General features: G+C 33.6%; 1 protein-coding gene across 5 annotated transcripts in view; it reads right to left on the reverse strand.

The window, feature by feature from the left end:
* Pds5a (PDS5 cohesin associated factor A) overlaps positions 1-22,030 on the reverse strand; it is a 143,223-nt gene that overhangs the window by 42,824 nt on the left and 78,369 nt on the right. For 4 of the 5 annotated variants that reach the window (XM_027938542.2, XM_071614226.1, XM_071614225.1 and 1 more), the window contains exons 12-17: positions 21,845-21,996; positions 20,596-20,709; positions 17,705-17,786; positions 16,374-16,422; positions 16,007-16,146; positions 8,651-8,766 (exon numbers count right to left, since the gene is read on the reverse strand). In XM_027938542.2, coding sequence (XP_027794343.1) covers positions 8,651-8,766; positions 16,007-16,146; positions 16,374-16,422; positions 17,705-17,786; positions 20,596-20,709; positions 21,845-21,996 — 653 coding nt within the window. Of the gene's footprint in view, positions 1-8,650; positions 8,767-15,422; positions 15,545-16,006; positions 16,147-16,373; positions 16,423-17,704; positions 17,787-20,595; positions 20,710-21,844; positions 21,997-22,030 lie in introns of those variants that run through there. The other variant, XM_071614228.1, reaches the window with a different exon arrangement.

Below are 22,030 nucleotides of genomic sequence, written 5' to 3' on the forward strand. Positions count from 1 at the left end.
CTGGGTCAGAAACATACAGCCTAAAATGATCAGATTCAAAGAAGTTTCTTTGGAGGATAAAACATTAAACTTTATTTTCTACTTGACAGATGAGTTTACTGAAAAATAAAAACTAAAATCAATGACATGACATGCTAAAAAATGCATCATGCTATATTCATAAATAAATTCATTAATTAGCATCTATTTAATTGTCAAAACTATAGAATTTTTTTTGTTTTTCAAACATACCTACCACCACAAATAGGATAAAAATCAGACAATGTAACAATATGTTACCATTTTAAGTTTAAAAAAGTGGGACCAGGGGTATAGTGCAGTGGTAGAATGCTTGCCTGGCCTGTGAGGAACATGGGTTTGATCCCCAGGACCACAAAAACCAAAACCAAAACCAAAACAAACAAACAAACAACAACAACAAAAAAACAAATTTGATTTTTGATTTTGAGACTATTTTCTCATCAGTAATCTGAAGAAAGTATTATTTTATTATTAAATCATTAAATTCTTACAGCAAATATGAAAATATCTGGGTTAAATTATATTCCTTTGTTATAGACATTTCAAATTATTAATTTTTTGTTTGTTTTAAGATAAAGTCTTGGGCTGGGGGTGTGGCTCAGTGGTACAGTGCTTGCCTAGAACATATGAAGCTCTGGGTTCAATCCCCAGCAAACCTTGCACCCCTCCCCCCACACAAAAGAACCCTTTGGGCTGTGGACATAGCTCAGTAGTAGAATACTAACTTAGCATGTACGAGGCTCTGGGTTCAACCACAAAAAAAGATGGGTTAAAGCCAGCCTCAGCAACAGAAGGCACTAAGTAATTTAGAGACCCTGTCTCTAACTAAAATACAAAATAGGATTGGTAATGTGGCTCAATGGTTGAGTAACCCTAAGTTCAATCCCTGGTACCAAAAATAAATAAATAAATAAATAAATAAATAAAATGTGGGAAGGGGTCTTCCTATTTTGCCTAGGTTGGCTTTGAACTTCTGGACTTAAAGCAATCCTCATGATATAGGAAATTCATAATAGCCACAAAATGGAAAATGCATTTAAAAAAAAGGTAATAATAATTTTCTTTTTCAAGTACAAAATACATATAGGATGCAGATGTTGAAATTTAAACTAATTTTAGCACTATAACTTCCTCTTTAGTTAGAAGAATAATTTAAAAATTCATCAACATCTTCAGCTGAAACAGTTTTTGAAGAAAGCAAATTGGATAGGTATGTATGTCTGTATTGTAAACATTATACCCACACATTCTGAGTAATAATCCTTTATCAAATACATACCTTACAAATATTTTCTCTCAGTTTATGTCCTGACTTTTCTAACATGAGAAAAATATTCTGGGCCACATGTGGTGGTACATGCCTAGATTCCCTTCAACCTGGAAGGCTGAGGCAGGAGTATCACAAGTTTGAGATTAGCCTTGGCAAATTAGTGAGACCCTGTCTCAAAATAAAAATGAAAAAGGACTAGGGATATAGCTCTGTGTTAAAGTGCCTCTGGGCTCAAACCCCAATACTGAAGAAAAATTAAAAAAAAAAAAAAAAAAAAAGAAACAACAATAATAAAAAACCTTAAAAAACACTAAGCAAAAACCCAGAAATAGGGCTAGGGCTATGGCTCAGTGGTAGTGAACTTGCCTGGCATATGTGAGTCACTTTGGTTTGATTCTCAGCACCACATATAAATAAATAATGCTCTATCAACAACTTAAAAAAAGAAATCTCAGAAATATCTGAACTAACACCAGCCCCCCAAACTTCAGAAGAAAACCCCATTGAACCATGCATGTATTTAAGATTAAAAGTATGATTGTAAAATTTTATACATGTATATGACTACAGGAGATGGGATTCATGCATATATTTATTTAATAAGAATTTACTGAGTACCTATCATATGCCAACTCTATGGTCTCTTTTGGAAGTAACAGTGCAAACAAGACAGGCATCAACCACTTCTACTTCTACTATGAGTCAAGGAGGTAAAATGTAAAGGTTCGATTCTTGAAATGAGGATTGTAGTCCTTCCTTTTATGAAAGCATTTTTTTCTCCTTTATAAGTTAGGTAAATACACATGCAGTGTACTTCATAGGGATATCATAAAGCAGAAAACTATCGCCAATCCAACTGCTTCTTCAAAATTGAGAAGTCTCCTATGCTCTCCAAGAACTGTTAACAAACCTTTACTGTTCTAACTCAGGTCTAAATCCTTCTATTGAGCAAATAACTTACTTTTTACAGAATGGAAAATAATGGAGGCTTTCTTCAAATTTTCCATATCTTATCTTCTAACTTCTCTGCTATGGTATGGATATACCATGGATATTTGGTGTCTCCCAAGAGCTCATGTGTGAAAAAATGCAAGAATACCCAGAGGTGAATGATGTGATTATTTTATCACAATTCTGGATGCTAGAAGTCAAGATACCAGCAAGATTGATTGCCTCTTAAACCTTTCTCCTTGGTTTGCAGATGGACACCATCTTACTGTGTCCTCACATGGTCTTTTCTCTCTACACCTATCTCATCTTGTCCGAATCTTCTTATTTTATGAAAATAATGGTTGTATCAGATTATGGGCCATCTCTATGACTTCACTTTTCCACAAGTAACTCTTGAAAATCTTATCTCCAAATATAGTCACATTATAAGATCCTGGAGGTTGGAATCCACATGAATTTGGGGATACACAATTCAGCCCATAACAGTAATGTTTGAATACTACTTTTTAAGAGCTATAACCTAAATCAATGGATTGATCCATTGATACAAATTAACTATGCAGCAAATATCAGTAGGTAAGGTGTGACTGGAGAAGATAGGGGCATGCCTTTAATTTATATTTTGTCCCTGATGAGTGGAACTCTCTCTGCTTCCTAATTGTCATGTCCTAAGCTGTTTTCCTCTCAGACCCTTTGTCATGACATTCTGCCTTACATCAGGCCCAGAGCCTGATGTAAGTGATTGAGACCTCTGAAAACATAAAACTTTTCCTCCTCTAAAATTTTCTTGTCAGGTCTTTTGGTCACAGTGATGAAAAAGCTGACTAAAACATTCCTCTAGTTTGAGTCTGTGATTTTCTCATGTCATAGAGGATGTTACTTAGGGAATGCTACTCCATCATAATTATGTTCTCCCTTCCCCCTCTTCAACCTCTCTTCTGTTAGCATTTTTCAAATGAATTTAAATATTCAAAATTCTTTCATTATCAAGCACAGCAAAAGACTCTTCTTCAAGTTTACTCCCTTGTCATTACCTTTCTCCTTTACTTTTTTTCTTTTTTTTTAAATACAGGGATTGAACTCAGGGGCACTTAATCATTGAGCCAGTTCCTTAGTTCTTTTTTGTATTTTATTTAGGGAATGGGTCTATTTGTATTCCTTGCCTTAGGACTACTTTCTCCATCTTCGAAGATAATCTCCATACAAACTGAGCCACATCCCCGGCTGTATTTTGTATTTTATTTAGAGACAGTGTTCTCACTGAGTTGCTTAGTACCTTGCTAAGTTGCTAAGATTGGCTTTGATCTCCTGATCCTCCTGCCTCAGCCCCCCAGGCTTCTTGGGATTATAAGAGAGCGCCAATGTGCCTGGGTCTTCTTTACTTTTTTTTTTTTTAATTTTGTTTTTAGTTGTAGATGGACACAATACCTTTATTTTACTTGTTTATTTCTATGTGGTGCTGGGGATTGAACCCAGGGCCTCACGCTTGGTAGGCAAGTGCTCTACCCCACTGAGCTACAACCCCGGCCCTCCTTTACTTTTAATAGCTATCTACATTACTCCTAAATCAGTTTAGAATTGTAGAATTTAGCTCTTTGATTTTCTCAAACCTTGAGGCAGCCAAGGGGCTCCTGTTGAGCAAGATCAGTTAATAGTAGGTTTGAGCAATGTTCTCTTTTCAAATATTATATCTGTTCTATGTACTGTGATATAGATGTTGGGAAGCATATCCTGCACCTTTCATATCCAAGGTGCTCTGAATTTGCCTTTGCTACCCCACAGAAACTATTTTGGTCATTGTGACTTTTTTTCTTTTCCTAATCTGATGGATACTTTTCAGTATTTAACTTATTTTACTTCTGGGTTCAGTACCCTCTGACCCCACTACTTTTTAGTCTCTTTTTGGCTTCAATGATATCACTTTTTTTTTTTTTTTGTAGTAGTAGATGGACTAAACTACTACTGTTTGTTTTTATGTCTCACACATGCTTGGCAAGTGCTCTGCCGCTGAGCTACAGCTCCAACCCGATGATATCACTCTTGTGATGAGCAAGCCTCCTCAAAATTAATTTTTTTAAAATTTAATGAATTTCTTATCATTGGCAAGCCCCTTCTTATTACTCCTCAGGATTCAGTCCTGAATTGAAGTTCACAGTGCCTTAAATAACCTAGCCTTCAACACAAGGTTAGTGATTGGGACTATATTTTCCCTGCAATCTTCATTAGTAGTTCCTAATTTCTTTTACCACTCATCAAATATGCTACTTCTGGAGCCTTCTCTAACAACAAACCAACCCCACACAATATACGTTATGAAATTATTCTTCCCCAGTTACCCAATGCACTTTACAAATTGTTGCAACAAGTGTATAGTAAGTGAATAAATAAACCCTCTGTAATTTAATATCCCATGAAGATCTGGCTACATGGAAGGAATAAATGATATATATTTCCCACTAAAATTAATACATTGGCATTCTTATAGATTAATCTGTATAAAAACCTAACTATAAATTGCTTTCTGAGATCAGACAACTCATGATGCTAATGGGGGAAAAAAAAGTGAGTTTTTGATCTTTTGACAGTTGATATCAAACAATAGCTTATTATAATTTAATGAAGTAATGAAACCCTATGAGGCTAGTGGAGGTCTTGGTTTTCCGATGCCATTACACTTCTATTCCAAAATTAATACAGGTAGGGAAGAGTGTTATTTTTCCTCTACCATCTCTTTGATCTATCCCCTTAAAATCAAATAGTACAGGGCTGGGGGTGTAGCTTAGTGGTAGAATGCACACTTAGTATCTGTGAGGCCCTGGGTTCAATCCCCAATACATATATACAAAATACCCAAATTCTACAGAGTAAAGAACACTAACATGGAAAATAATATGCCTAGGTTTAAGTTATGGTTTTTGATAAAAGGAGCTGTGGACAAAGCACTTACTCTTTCAAAATTTTAATTTCTTAGTTTTCTTTTTTGCAAAGGAGGAAATTAGAGGCTAAGGAAATCTTAAAAAAGAAGTATGCAAACATCACTGTTATGGGCTGAATTGTGTATCCCCAAATTCAATGTGGATTCCAACCCCCAGGATCTTATAATGTGACTATATTTGGAGATAAGACTTTCAAGAGTTACTTGTGGAAAAGTGAAGTCACAGAGATGGCCCATAATCTGATACAACCATTATTTTCATAAAATAAGAAGATTCGGACAAGATGAGATAGGTGTAGAGAGAAAAGACCATGTGAGGACACAGTAAGATGGTGTCCATCTGCAAACCAAGGAGAAAGGTTTAAGAGGCAATCAATCTTGCTGGTATCTTGACTTCTAGCCTCCAGAATTGTGATAAAATAAATTTTTATTGTTTACCCTATCAAGTCTGTGGTATTTTGTTATGACAGTACTAGCAAACTAAGATAACCAGCATTTCAATACAACCACAGCAGGGATTCACATAGATGAAATAACTAATTGCTCAGGCACTAGAATGAGGTATCCAAATTCTGAAAGTATGGAAAAAGAACCAACAAGTGCTACATAGTACCCCAATATCGAAAGGAGACACATATCTTATCTATTGGAAAAAATGATTAGTGGAAAAAAATAAAATAAAATAAAGAGGCATTCACATAGACATTTCCAAAAAGAATTATCAGAATAAACTAAAACGTCAAAATGATGGGAATACTTAATAAAGAAAAAATAGCTGTCAGTGTTATGATACCAGACTGTTCTCTTTTTTTTTTAAAATTTTTTACTTGTTTTAATTAGTCATATCTGACAGTAGAATGCATTTATGCACTTTGACATACCTTACATAGATGGGATATAATTTCTCATTTTTCTGAATGCACATACTGCAGAATCATATTGGTCATGTAGTCACATATATACATACTGTAATAATGTCTGTTTCATTGTACTATCTTTCCTATCCCCATATCCCCTCCCTCAGCCCCTCCCACCACTTCAAAAGCCTACCAACCAAGAAAAAAACCAGATGAATTCTCAGCAAAGTTCTACAAGACTTTCAAAGAAGAATTAATACCAATATTTCTCAAAGTATTCCATGAAATAGAAAAGGAAGGAATCCATCCAAACTCATTCTATAAGGCTAATATCACCCTAATACCAAAACCAGACAGACACATGAAGGAAAGAAAACTTCAGAACAATATCCCTGATGAACAATAGATGCAAAAATTCTCAGTAAAATTCTGGCAAATTGCATACAAAAACATATTAAAAAGATAGTACACCACAATCAAGTGGGATTCATCCCAGGGATGCAGGGTTGGTTCAACATATGGACATCAATAAGCGTAATTCATCATAATAATAGACTTAAAAACAGAATCATATGATCATCTCAATAAATGCAGAAAAAGCATGACAAAATACAGTACACCTTCATGTTCAAAACACTGGAAAAACTAGGGATAGTAGGAACATACCTCAACATTGTAAAAACTATCTATGCTAACCCTAAGGTTAGCATCATTCTAAATAGAGAAAAATTGAAAGCATTCCCACTAAAAACTGGTCAAGACAAGGACATCCTCTTTTACCACTTCTATTCAACATCTTCCTTGAAACTCTAGCCAGAACAATTAGACAAAAGAGAAATTAGGAAAACGATTTCATTCACAATAGCCTCAAAAACAACAAACAACAAACAAAAACCTGGGAATCAATCTAACAAAAGAGGTAAAGACTACTACAATGAAAAGTACAGAACCTATAGAAATAAATGGAAGAAAATCTCAGAAAATGAAAGATCTTCCACACTCCTGGATAGGCAGAATTGGTATTGCCAAAATGTCCATATTACCAAAAGCATTATACAGATTTAACACAATTCCTATTAAAATCTCAATGTCATTCTTCATAGAAAAATAAAAAGCAATCATTAAATTCATTTGGAAAAATAAGAGATCCAGAATAGCCAAAGCAATCCTTAGCAAAATGAGTGAAGCAGGAAGCATCACAATACCAGACTTTAAATTATACTACAGAGCCATAGTAACAAAAACAGCATGGTATTGGCACTGAAACAGACACACAGACCAATGGTACAGAATAGAAAACAGAGACAAACCCACAAAAATAAAGTTATCTCTTACTAGACAAAGACACCAAAAACATTCACTGGAGAAAAGATAGCCTATTCAAAAAATGGTGCTGGGAAAATTGGAAATCCATATGTAACAAAATGAAATTAAACCTCTATTTCTCACCCTGCACAAAAATCAATTCAAAGTGGATCAAAGACTTAGGCACTAGAACAGAGACCCTGTGCCTAATGGAAAAAAAAATAGGCTCAAATCTTTACCATGTCGGCCTAGGATCTGACTTCCTTAACAAGACTCCTAAAGTGCAAGAAGTAAAATCAAGAATCAATAAATGGGATGGACTCAAATTTAAAAGCTTCTTCTCAGCAAAGGAAACAATTAATAACCTGAGGAGAGAACCTACAGATTGGGTTAACGAATAGAACAGACAATTCACAGAAGAAATACAACTGATCAACTAATATATAAAAAATTGTTCAACAAATGCAAATCAAAACTACTCTAAGTTTTCATTTCACTCCTGTCAGAATGGCAATCATCAAAGAATACAGGCTGTTTTCTTTTATCTTTATTTCTTATAATCATCCAACAAGATTTTATATGCATATTATTAGTGAAAACTCTGCTAATTAGAGGACTTTTCCCAGAGTCACAAAGTTCACTTATGTTTTTGTATTTTTACAGTGCCAGGGATAGAACCCAGGACATCATACAAACTAGGCAAGCACACTACCACTGAGCTACATTTCTGGCCTTGGACTTGTATTTTGAAACCAAATGTGTTTAATGTCAACTCTGTCCTCTTTTAATATGCCATATTGTTCTCACATATCAAATGAACAATAATAAATTATACACTACATAGAGCATTGTGTCGCCAATAAAATGTTTAAGAAAACTCAGAAATTGGTTGATAGCCATACAAATCAAAAATTTTCTTGTGTTCTTGGTTTTCTTTAATGAGTACATATGAGTACATAGACTAAAAATAAACACAAGAATTCTTTTTTAATATATTTTTTAGTTGTAGGTGGACATACAATATCTTTATTTTATTTTTATGTGGTGCTGAGGATCGAACCCAGTGCCTCACACATGCTAGGCGAGTACTCTACCAGAGCCACAACCCCAGTCCCAAGAATTCTTATAAATAAAGTCAAAGATAATTAAATGAGTAGGCCTTTCTACAACCTAAACGTTTTATGCCCCTACCATTAAAACAAAGTAAAAAAGGAACATTTTTTTTAAGTCTCTGTAGGGGCCCAGAATTTAAACTTAGAACACTGTAGTTTAGGATTATAATCTATTTTTATTGCATGTTTTCTAGCTTACCTTATGGCTTCTGAATCAATGTGCACAGGTGCAATTCTTTCCAAAAGAAATTTGACCATCTCTAGAAAAGGATTTGTTGGCTGCTTAGGATTTGCAAGTTTCCGAGCTATTTCTCTCTAAAGAAAGGAAAGAGTTTTAACATAAGTATGACTCACTTTGATGTGTTTGAAAATAAAAATGACTAAGTATAAAAATTTTTTTTTTAATCCAAAACTAGTAGGAGTGAAAAATTTTTTTGTTTTAGACTAAGAAATTTAGTATACAACTTTTTTTTTTTTTTTTTTTTTGGTGGGGGTTACTGGGGACTGAACCAAGGGGGTTCTAGCACTGAGCTAACATTCCCAGCCCTTGATATTTTTAGTCAGGATCTCACTAAGTTGCTGAGACTGGCCTCAAACTTGAGATCTTCCTGCATTAGCCTCTTGAATTTTGAGATCTTCATTGGTATGTTTAATTGGTTTTTATTATTTCATAATTTGATGGAATACTTTGTTTTCTTTAAGTTAATTTCTTCCTTTTAAAAAGGGGGATATTCAACTGCTCACAGTGGTACATGCCTATAGTCCCAGTTACTTGGGAGTCTGAGGCAGGAGCATTCCTTGAGCTGAATCATTTGAGGCCCACCTGGACAACATAGGGAGATCTAGTTAAAAAAAAAAAAAAAAAAACATGGTAAGAAAGGTATGATTGGGAGTATGTTCACAAGTGAATAAATATTTTGTAAAGTTATTTAGATTAGGAAGTACACAGTTGAGGAATGAGAATAATGCACTCCTCTACAATTTTTTAAAAAATATTTTTTAATTGTCAGTGGACTTTATTTATTTATATGTAGTGCTGAGAATTGAACCCAGTGACTCAAACGTACTAGGCAAGTGCTCTACCACTGAGCTATAACCCCAGCTCTACAATTTTAATTTGTTATAACTGGAACACAGAATTACTGCAAGCTATGTGATGTAACCAAGTATAAAATTAACTCAATTTAAGCTTAAAGATGGTGGCATTACATCAAATAGTGACTACAAAGAAAGATATTCTTGTTGGAAGTTTCTAAAGAAGATGGACTTAATTATAGAGACTGACTCTCTCAAAGACAAGACAAAATTTATAATGTACTGGGCACTGGAGAAATAAATGAATGTTAACAACAAGGCTTCTGATCAAATAATTCTTTAAAATTTATTTTTGTTTAAATTTTAGTTGTAAATGGATGATACCTTTTATTTATTTTTTATGGATCAAACTTAGTGCCTTACATGTGATAGGCAAGTGCTCTACCACTGAGTTACAACCCCAGCCCCTAATCAAATAATTCTGATAAGTAAATATGTATTTTAGCTGACAGGATAACACCTTTTTTTTTTTTTTGAGATGGGTTTTTGCTATGTTGTCAATGATGGCCTTGAACTTGAACTCAATCCTCCTGCCTCAGTCTCCCCAGTGGCTAGGATTATAGGCACACACAAACAAGCTGAGCTAAATACTGTACATTCAGGTGTTTTTAGAACTATAAAGCAGTAATAAATAGTAATTGCTCTATTTATAAACTTTTTGCATAAAAATGATATTTTTAGTGATATCTTTATATTGGAGGACAAGATTAAGAAAAAATTTCTATTGTAGACTTTAATTTTAATGACATAAATTGACATATTTATACAAATTACATTAATTTGAACACCAGCCAGATCAGTTATTTGAGTGTAAGTCCCAAGAATTAAGATTCTGAAGAAAATCACTAAAAATCATTAGAATTTGCCCAATTTATTTTAGCATGCTGTAATTAACCAGGCAAAATGTGAGCATTTGAGAAAATAAAATATTTTATTCATGCTTAGTTGTTACATTGTGCTAAGTCCCATTTAAAATCTGAGATTTAATACTTTATAATCTTTTAAAATTAGTGTTATTTGGTGAGGTATCCCCAAATCCTTCTAGTGTAAAATTTAGTTGCTTTAATATTTCAGAGACTGCCTAACAACAAATGTGACTAGTGGAAAATTGCTAGGCAGACTATACTATCAATGCTTTGAAATAGCTTACTAAAAAAATGGAAAAATAAAACATATAGTTTAGTTATGACTAATAACTAATTAGTCATAATAGTTACTATGCACAGAACAAAGAAATAAGTGTCAAGGAGAAAAGGGTCACACATTTGAATACAGTAATAGAGCTACATAAAATAAACCAATGTATATAAGCAATAATACTAGACAGTTTCAGTTTTTTTTTTTTTTTCCTTTTTCCCATTTCAGGGTTTGGTTATGTTGCCTGGTTTGGTGCGAATTCACAATTTTCCTGACTCAGCTTGCATGGGTGGCTAAGGTTATAGACATGCCATTCCACACAGATCACAAAGAGATAACACTTACATTTTTATATTCCTTTTTAATGGTTTTACATTTAGGTGACTGGTCATAACAATAATTTATGTAGGTAATACTTAGGTAAATAAACACAGCAGTTGTTTTAGAATATAAATGTGATAATCTATGTGATATTGGGGTTAAACAACAAATCAAGTTAGTTTGTGGCAGCAATAAAGTTTATCTTTTTTCCTTACACTTTTAAGAAAAAAATTTAGAAGCCTATATATACCTCTAATAAACAAAAACACATAAGACCAACAAGAAATTTTTCTAATTGAATAGTAGTTGAGAAAGCTTTAACCAAAAGTAACCATATGCAATCCTGTTAGGAATCTGTTGGCAGAATGAGTTTTTAAAAAACAATTGTTTTTTTCTGAATCTCTGACAATTTTTTAAGAAATTTTTTATCACATCTGTGCTACAGTTTACCAGGAACAAAAGTCCTACTGCTTTGTCACTTTACTAAAGCTCAGGATACAAAGGCTGGTGATAGAAAACAGGTTTACCCAAAGCTGGGACTGAGGAAGATTGAGACCTTTCTGTCTCAAATCTCCATCTCTGAGGGGCTCAAGGATGGTTTTATGAGAGGAGAGGGAATATGGGACAAAAGATAGAAAATATACACATGTGGATTTAGCTAGGCTGTGCTATTCAGCAATATGTCACAGTTTCTGTTACCTTGGTGCCTACCAGGGCCAGTTGTTTCTCAGTTTCCATTCTCAGCATGAGGAAATTCACAAGTAAAAGCAATTGGAGCTTTTAATTTCAAAGAGGCTATTACACTGCCAGTGCACATTAATACTACTAATGCTTATTATTTACAAAAGGTGCTTAATATTCTTAAGGAATATTGAAGAAATAACCTATAATCAATAAGGTTATAATTTATAAACCCTATTATTATAAAAATAAGAGTTATTAAAATGATGTATCCATCTACCTTTCCTTTTTGTACATTTTTTTCTTATTTTGACAATAAAAAAGTATTAGCTTCTTAGAAGTATTCTTTCTTATGCACAGTAATCCCTCCTATATCCCTTTTGTGTTTTCATAGCCAATCAAAATAATTCCTAAAAAGATTTAATATTATCAAGTATCAAGTATTTTTTGCAGTTAGAATCAGTAAGTTAGGTAAGAATATAATAATTTATCATAAGAAACAATTTCCAAAGCTTTAACTTCCATGTAAAAGTGGATCTGCATCATTGTCATTAAATAAAAAATTAAAGCATCCTATGAGTGTTACTAAAATATAAGTCAGCATCTCTCTCCCCTTTCCTTCATATTTTTTCCTACCTCCTCCAGGAGATATAACTGTGCTAATAAATATTGACCTGGCCTGAATCTCGGACTTGTAAGCACAACTGCTCAAATATCACACATGGTTATCTTCTATTCCTATAGCATCTGCTTTGATAGCCAGTCACCCAAGCCAGAAATGCTGACACAGTGGTCTAACTCCAACTTATCCTTTAAAAATCAATTCAGGAGTCACTTATAGAACAAGCCATTCCCTAATTCCACACATTCCTGAGATGAGTGATGCTCTTTCGTGTTATCAAAGCACATGATTCTATCAGAACACTTACCATATTGTATTTGCTATTGAAATCAACTCATCTGTGTCTGTTACCTAAAGTATAAGCTGGATGATAGGTCATGTATGATACAAATTACTAAACCATGCAGTGATTACAGTGTAAGCTTGGGTCTGGGGGTGTGGTGCAATGGTAAAGTGCTTAGATAGCAGGTGCAAGGCCCTGGGTCTGATAAACAAACAAATCATAAACAAAATGTAAGCTTGATCCAGGGAGAAAGGGACAAAGAATATTTGGATTTCTGAAGATATAATGTATATCTAGATAACTCTGTAGGGAAGGGGTTTCTTAAATGTGGTTCAAAAACCACACAACAGAATGACATTGAGACTTTGTTAAAAGATAGATTCATGATCCCATTTCATACCTGTTTTATGGGTCCCTACTGCTTGTCATCTATGTGTAATACCATAAGAACTTTAAATCTATAGGCAGTGAAGGGGGCCTTGTATTAGGCCATATATAAAATTTCATTTTTACATTATTCTTTTTAAAATCCCAAGAAGTTGGTAATATTTATAGATGAAGAAAATGAGGCTCTGAAATGCTGACTTTTCAAAAAAAAAAAAAGATTATTTTTTAGTGTTAGGTGGACACAATATCTTTATTTTATTTTTATGTGGTGCTGAGAATCGAACCCAGTGCCTCACGCATGCTAGGCGAGTGCGCTACCACTTGAGCCACATCCCCAGCCTCTGAATGACTTTTTTTAAAAAATATTTTTTGGTTGTAGATGGACACAATATCTTTATTTATCTTTTTGTGGTGCTAAGGATCGAACCAAGGGCCTCACACATGCTAGGCGAGTGCTCTACCATTAAGCCGCAATCCCAGCCCCGGCTGAGTGACTTATTAATGTTCACACTAGTAGTAAGTGCTATAGGTGAAATTCAGATTTAGGACTGTCTCATTATATGTTAAATAAGCTTCCTAAAAAATCTTAAAATTTGGGATCTGCCATTATAGTAAGGCCATGAAGTATCAAATAGCAAGCACAGTTGAAGTGGTAGCAAATATGTTATCCTTCTGTAAAACCAAAGTGTGGAAACACAAAACCCAAAAGAAATGTAATGCCATTCATTGTATACCCTCTTATACTCTCCACATACATGCACATAAGTTTTAATCCATAGTATGTCTCTGCTGATAGTCCTTACAAAGTATTCTCTAAAACTTTTTCAAGTATGTTACTAAGACAAAGGGGAGGAAATTATTAGATATCTATTCCTACTGTTACTGAGTATTATTCATCTCTGTGACATAAAACATGATTATTTTTTGGAAAAACTCTTAAAAGATGGAAACAAAGCTATACAGAATGACAGAAAACAAATTTTATACTTAATTTTTTCCTTTATTCCATTCTTCTATGTCAGAATGAAATGATTCAAGGACGTCAGAGAAAATATGTAACTAATACACAGTACCCCATGAGAGAAAGGACAAAATGATAAGATATTCTGGAAAATGGCAAGAACTTTTTCTAACAATGGTTGTTTTCTTGAGTTTTTAAAAGGTGTTCTTTTCAAATGAAAGCAAATAGATAAATTAACGAATACACTCAAGTTACACAATGCTAATATAATACCTAGAAAAGAAGGAATCATTACTATACTTTATCTTCATCTCCATCTTCATCTTCCTAATTCCTAAAATCAGGAGCACTTATTGGCTGCACTGTACAGTTACTCATTGTTTACATTCATCCTCAGGTATTGTGGTTTATGTATGCTTTGCATACAGTTTTTTTTTTAATTTTTTAATATTTATTTATATTTTAGTTCTCGGCAGACACAATATCTTTGTTTGTATGTGGTGCTGAGGATCGAACCCGGGCTGCACGCATGCCAGGCGAGTGCGCTACCGCTTGAGCCACATCCCCAGCCCTGCATACAGTTTTTAATTTGGAAACTCTTGGTGCTTGTGGTCTTAAATTTCCTTTTTTTTTGGTACCAGGGATTTAACTCAGGGACACTTGACCACTGAGCCACATCCCCAGTCCTTTTTTGTATTTTATTTAGAGACAGGGTCTCACTTAGTTACTTCATGCCTTGCTTTTTGCTGAGGCTGGCTTTGAACTCTTGATCTCCTGCCTCAGCATCCCGAGCCTTTGGGATTATAAGCGTGCACCACCACACCCAGCCAAATTTCCTTTTCTTTAAATTCAATGTTTTTCTTTGAAAAATCGAGTGATCAAACCAAATATCTCTGAGGTATCTTCAAGCTGTTTTTGCTCAATGATTCAATTACTCAGATTCCCGCCTCCTCCCCAGAACACAATGCTCTGAAACTGGAATTCAAGATGCCAAAGGGGTAAATGAAACCTCTAATAGTTGTTTCCAAATCATCTATCTCAGAAGTGCAAAGGTTTAAGTAGTCTGGACACTTGGACATCCACATTACTAGGCACAACAGAAGAGCACATTTCCCTAAACTGGCTCCTTCAATGTCCTCCTAAACACTGATCTGTTTAAATCTCTGACTGAATAAAAGATATTTTATTATAAAATATTCTGTTCTATGCTCCCAGACCACTTTGTATATGTATCTATTATAATCCTTATCCTTTATCACATATTTAAATAATTATATCAAATCTAATCCTTTTTAGAACACAGACATAAATAACTAAATAATTACCTTTGTCTTATTCATCTTTTTAAGTCTGGTCACAAGCATAGTGTTTGTCATATATGTGTAATATCATAAGAACTACCACTTATTTAAATCCAGGACCCTATATATGTATATATATAGATAGATGAGGAAAATGAGGCTCAAAAATATTGAATAACTTACTAAAGGTCATATTGGTAGTAAATGGTATAGCTGAAATTCAAACTAGGACTCTGTCTCATAAAATGCTGAGTAAATGAACGGATGAAGGTTTCTTTCCTGATATTTTCAATGATGCTGGTTTTCTATAAAATAAGGAGTCCAAGAATAGAATGAGGACAAAAGTCTACATAGGAATTTATCTTATCTATAAATGAAATCACATATATGACAACATTGATATTGCTGATTTATTACAGGGGTTATTTCCATGCTAACACACAGGAGAAGAAAATGCATGCACACAAAGCATTTAGATCATTCTTATCATTTATTCAATGAATATCTACTAAATACAAAATACTTTATCTTACTCAATTCCTAGGACAAACCTCTCTGGCTTAGATCACTAATTTTTTCCTGGAATGTAGCTAGAAAATGAGTGGTAAATAACGAGAACTAAGTTGACCACAGAAATACTTCTCAATAATTCAGGGCTCACACTACTGTTAAATTCACACAAAACATTAAACGTCAAAAGGCTTTAATGAAATACAGACTTCTACAAGTAAGCTGGGAGAACAAATGTAAAAGTATAATTTACTAACCACACAAACGTCTGCTTGTTTGCATGAACAGGTTGGGCTGATTAATAACTCCAATTGAGACCGTAGTTTCTCATCATCACCAAGAACCTGGTTAAATTTCTTCACAAAATCTTGTGCTTTCCCAGGATCAGGCAAATTCTCTATAAAATTAAGAGGGAACTAATATTAGGAAAGAAAAACTACTAAACTAAAAGCAACTGTCATAAAAATATTGGTGAGTCATCAAAGGAATACTGGACAAACTGGTTCTTAGAAATAATTAAATTAAGAACTATTTTTCTTAGCACTAAGTTGATAGTTTATGGGGTGAACTAATTGTCTGTTTTGATATATAGTATATATTTACTGGGTGAATAAACATACTCACTTGCTATGGTCATCAGTTTTCCAAACATGGCAGAACAGTTAGCCTCTGACTGAAATTTAAAATAGAAAAGAAAGAACAACCAGTCACACATGCTAATTTTTGTAAGAAAATATAATAATCATTATTGTACATGCTTCATAGTTTTAAAAAACTTCATCATTATCTACCCACTGAAAATGGTTTACCAATCTACACACTAGGTTAACAGCAAATAACTATTAAGAGGCAACAAACTGTTAAGACAAATAGAAGGAAAGAAGATGTTAGTAGGAAGTTATTCAAAAATATCTAAAAAGTAACCATGATATATAACCATGATAGTATACACATGGATTCCCAGCTACTCAAGAAGGAGGATCATCTGAGCCCGGGTGTTTGGGGCCAGTCTGGGCTCTATTGTTTGGCAGTGCTAGGCTATTGGACCCAGATTCTCACACATACTACGCAATCACTCTATCATGGAGCTACATCCTCAGTTCCTTTTATTGTTTATTTTGAAATAGGGTCTTGCTAAGTTGCCCAGATGGCTTCAAATTTACAATCGTCTCTTGACTCAGCCTCCCAAATCACTGAGATTATAGGTGTGTGCGACTATGTCCAGCCAAAACCACCATCTCTTAAAAACTTAGAATAACCTCCCCTTCAAAAAGTATTTCCTTCACAATTACAACACAAGGAATTAATTAATAATTTATATTAATTTGGAATAATTTGGAAAAGAAGTTGGTATCCCCCAAGTTGATCCCCAAGAGTGACATTTGTTGGAACTCTTGATATAGCCATGTCCATTAATTTATGAGTGCCTATAACTGCTTTTGTCCTACACCAAGGAAGAGTTGAATTAAGTTTTTACTTCTAGTCATTTACAAAAAAGTTTTGACAAGCCCCTCCTCTAACATCCCTGGATCCTTGAGAAATCTGTCTACAGTTCCCAGGGTTAAGAATACTGTTCTAGGGGTTGGGGTTGAGGTTGTAGCTCAGCAGTAGAGTGCTCATCATGAGGCTCTGGGTTCGATCCTCAGTACCACATAAAAATAGATAAAATAAAGGTATTGTGTCCAACTACAACCAAAAACAAATATTTAAAAAAGAATAAAATGTATTATTCTAGCAAAACATAGTTAAAAGTCCATCAAGAACATTCAAGTCTTTTCTACCTGCCTTCCAAAAAACTTTGAGTAGAATTTGTTATTTTGACACTGGTATTATAGGATTGATACTTAATATTGATTTTACATTGAAGGAACAAGAAAATATATGACTTTTGAATAGTACTATATAACATTTAATCATGACAATAGCCTATAAATTTAAACAAATCATGAACTTACTGTAGGCTGCTTGTGCAAATCCAATAGTTCGCGTACATGACTCCGAAGCATGTTCTGACATTTCCACATTTCATTGAGAGCTCTGTAAATAAAGTTATAAATATAAAAAAAAATATTACTTAACATTACTACAAATTATTCAACTTAATTTTCTGTTACATGGAATATATACACTATTTTTCTACATCTACACAAAATTTTAAGCAAATATTTATTTACTAGGATTTATGACTATATAATATAAATGGTAACTAGAAAGCTCCTCATAAGAGGAATTTATTATTTTGATTTTATTTTTTATGGTCCTGGGGATGGAACCTAAGGCTTTATCCATACTAGGCAAACTCTCTACCACTAAGAAATATCTGAGAAAAGAAGAATTTTGCAGTTAAATAAAGAGGCTCAGAGATAGCCAGAGTATTCTGGCTGAAGGAGTGATAAAGTGTCTAGGTGTATGGCACACATAGAAAACTGAAGAACATTTATGGGGAAGGGAGGGGGGATAGTAGAGGATAGGAAAGGTAGCAGAATACAACAGTCACTAGTATGGCAATATGTAAAAACGTGGATGTGTAACCGATGTGATTCTGCAATCTGTATACGGGGTAAAAATGGGAGTTCATAACCCACTTGAACCAAATGTATGAAATATGATATGTCAAGAGCTTTGTAATGTTTTGAACAACCAATAAATAAATAAATAAATAAGAAAAAGAAAACTGAAGAACATTTATGTGCTTGGACTACAGAGTGTAGTGGGGAGCATAAATAGCTGTAGCGAACCATAGATAGGAAGCAGATGAAAAAGGTCTTTTGAATGCCAGGCTAAGGAATCTATATGAAGGGATACCAACCATTTATTTGTTTGTTTATTTATTAAAAATATTGTTTTTAGTTGTAGGTGGACACAAAAGCTTTATTTATTATTTATTTTTATGTGGTACCGAGGATAAGCCCAGTGCCTCACATGAGCTATATAAATTAAAGTTTATACCTATATATGTAATCATACAATTATATACAGCCCCGATACTCATTTCTCTCCATGATTACAGACTTTCCTCTCTTACAAATGCCCTCTATACTTCCAGGTGTCCAGAGTACCTCTAAGAAATCCTTCTGAGTGCCCTGGCCAGATATTTAGAAATACAAAGGGATATCAAACCTTAGGCCAAGTTACGTGTAATCCTAGCTACTTGGGAGATTATTGCAGGAGACTTCAATCTCGAGATGCCAGTCTTGGCAAATTAGTAATACCCTGTCTTAAAATAAAAATAAAAGGGCTATGGACGTAGCTCAGTGTGGTAGAGCACCCTTGGGTATAATCCCCAGTACCACAAAACACACACATTTAAACCCTTAGGCAAGCATTTTACTATCAGGAGTGGCATTAATAATGCTGTCAAAGAATTATGGCTAATGCCTCCTGATGTGATATATATTACCTTCAAGGAATTTTTGCTAAAAATGGATGATTATAATCTAATAGTGAGAAAACATCAAAATAATCCAAATGGAGACTATGTTATACAAAATAATTGGTCTATGATAACTCTTCCAAAAAACAGTCATAAAAAGAGATTGAGTAATAATTCCATATGTAATATTTAATCCCAGATGAGACAAACCTGCACATTATATGAACAACTGAGGAAAATTCGAACACATATAGTGGATTAGACACTGTTAAGGTTCTATAAGAAAATATTTTTGTTTATAATGAGTCAACACTAAAGTATTTATATCTAAAGGGATCCACATCTGCAAATTATTCTCAAATGTTTGGGAAGAAAATGTATACATAGAGATAGAAAACGTGTAAAATGTATATATAGAGATAGAAAACGTGTATATGGTTAAAAATGATGGTTCTGAGTAAAGGGATGTTACAACATTCTGTATGCAAATTAAAGTTTATACCTATATATGTAATTATACAATTATATACAGCTTATTTACACACACAAATACATATACATATATATATATATATATATATATATATATATATATATATAAAATACAGCTGAAATCCTAAATCAAAAGTCTCAAAATTCTTAATACAGGACTCAATTATTTTGTGTGCATTTTAATTGACTTTTTTTTTTTTTTTTTGGTGGTATTGGTATTGAACCCAGGGGTACTGAACTACATCCTCAGTTCATCCTTTTTATTTTTTATTTGAGACAGGGCCCAAGTTGCCCAGGCTGGCTTTGAGCTGGCGATCCTCCTGCCTCAGTCTCCTAAGTCACTGGGACTATAGGTGTGCACTACCACCACACCCGGCTCCAAGCAAAATTATTAATAGTGCTTCCTTTCTGTCTTAAAATATTCATTAGATAATTAAATGCACATCTTATGTAGAGGTGATGAAGATATGCTCTAAAAAAAACAAAAACAAAACCAAAAAAACCCTACTCATTTATTAATTTAGTACTTAGTATGAAAGGATAAAGGAGAATAGTATAATTTAGATACCCATCAGGTATTCTGACATGGGGACTTTGTTGAATGTCTGAGAACATATTATGACCCAGTTGTCAAATACACTGTGAGGGGGCTGGGGTCATGGCTCAGTGGTAGAGCACTCGCCTAGCATGTGTAAGGCACTGGGTTCAATTCTCAGCACTATATATACATAAATTAGTTAAGTAAAGGTCCATTGATAAGTAAAAAACAACGACAACAACAACAACAAAAAACCACTATGAATATAGGAATAGCTTTGCTGTTGACTGATCTGAATTTAAATAATATTTTTCTCTATAAATATTTGTCTGAGTTTCTTGAATTATAACAATTAGATAAGATGACAACAACAATAATTAGATAAGATGAAGTAATTTTACAAAATTTTCAAAAATAATTTAGTCATTTGAAAAATAACTTACTTTACAGCATTTGGATCCAAACTAGCATATAAATAATATAAGCATTTCATTCTCTCTTCTGTTTCCAGATTGTGGGGCACAAGATACTGAGCAAAAATTTTCTCTACCAATAGTCTGTGAAACAAGACCCAAAACGCACAATTATTTTATTTTTAAAGTGATAATAGTCATTTTTACCATTTTGAAGAAAGATACCAAACCAATAGTGTATTCACATACGATGGGAAACATCAGGATATAATCGGTTTTTCCAATGGAAGATGTTCTACAGTTATTTTTAAATTTAGAGGCAGTTACTGCTTGTGGCTTCAAGTTATAATGTGTCCTTATGAAACATTTATTCTAGGATAGTAAAATGTTATTCCTAAACACTGGGCAGGCTGTATCACCTATTCTTCAACAGTCCAAAACTATAACAAATTAGTTAACACTACATATAAAGCTATGATTCTAATTGTCAAGAAACTCATTAATTTCCTCTGATTATAGTTCAGTTCCTTTCCCATGTTGTCACAGAGAGAAAACAAGAGGATCTCCTTTCTAATACTTCCTGAAAATATGCATATTTATTTTTCTTCTCTCCATATTCTAAATTCTTTATCAATACTGGAATATCTTTCTTGCAAAACTTATATATCTATTATTCAGTACTACTGGAATAAGAAAACAAAGAGCTCTTCATTGACCAATTAAATACATTACCTGTGATACCCAAGTAATCACTCTAATTCAATAAAACACTGCAAAGTATTTTACAAAAACCGAGTATCATTAACCCAATCCATTATAAAATTTGAAGTAGCATTGAGAAAAATCAAAAGAATGTAATAATGCCTCTATTGGTAATGACAGTGTTGCAAAAAGGAAAACTAATAATTATGAATTATCAAACAACACTGCAGGCAAAGAAAGGACCATTGTGCTTTACATTTATTATTTTATTTAATCCACATGACAATCCTGTAAAAAGTGCATTAAGAAAATTTCTCCTTTTTATGTTAAACTGATATGCACAGAAGTAAAATCATAAGGGCCACAGCAAACAGCTGTCTCTGGTCTGGTTGACTACAAAATCTTTGCCTAGTTTACTATTACTATGCTACCTTACAAACTTATTTAAACATAGTATGTAAGAATTCATAGAAAGTTATTTCTAAATTTAGAAATAAAGTATTTAAAGTTAGATAAAGACATTTAAAAATGAAAAGCAGTTTTACATTCAATCATTCGATCAACATAGTAGACTCACTTGTCATCAATGCTGTTCTGATAATAAATATGTAAAAGTTTGTCCTTTATCCAGCTGACTTTCTCTGCCGCTTCCTTTCCTGCTTCACCATGAAGACAGTATTTCTTATAAAGCTGAGCCAGACCCATCATAGCTTCTTTTCTTACTCGCCACTAGAAAGTATAACATTTATTAGATGAGGAAAAT

Source organism: Marmota flaviventris, chromosome 7 (genome assembly GCF_047511675.1).
Source record: "Marmota flaviventris isolate mMarFla1 chromosome 7, mMarFla1.hap1, whole genome shotgun sequence".
Classification (NCBI taxonomy): domain Eukaryota; kingdom Metazoa; phylum Chordata; class Mammalia; order Rodentia; family Sciuridae; genus Marmota; species Marmota flaviventris.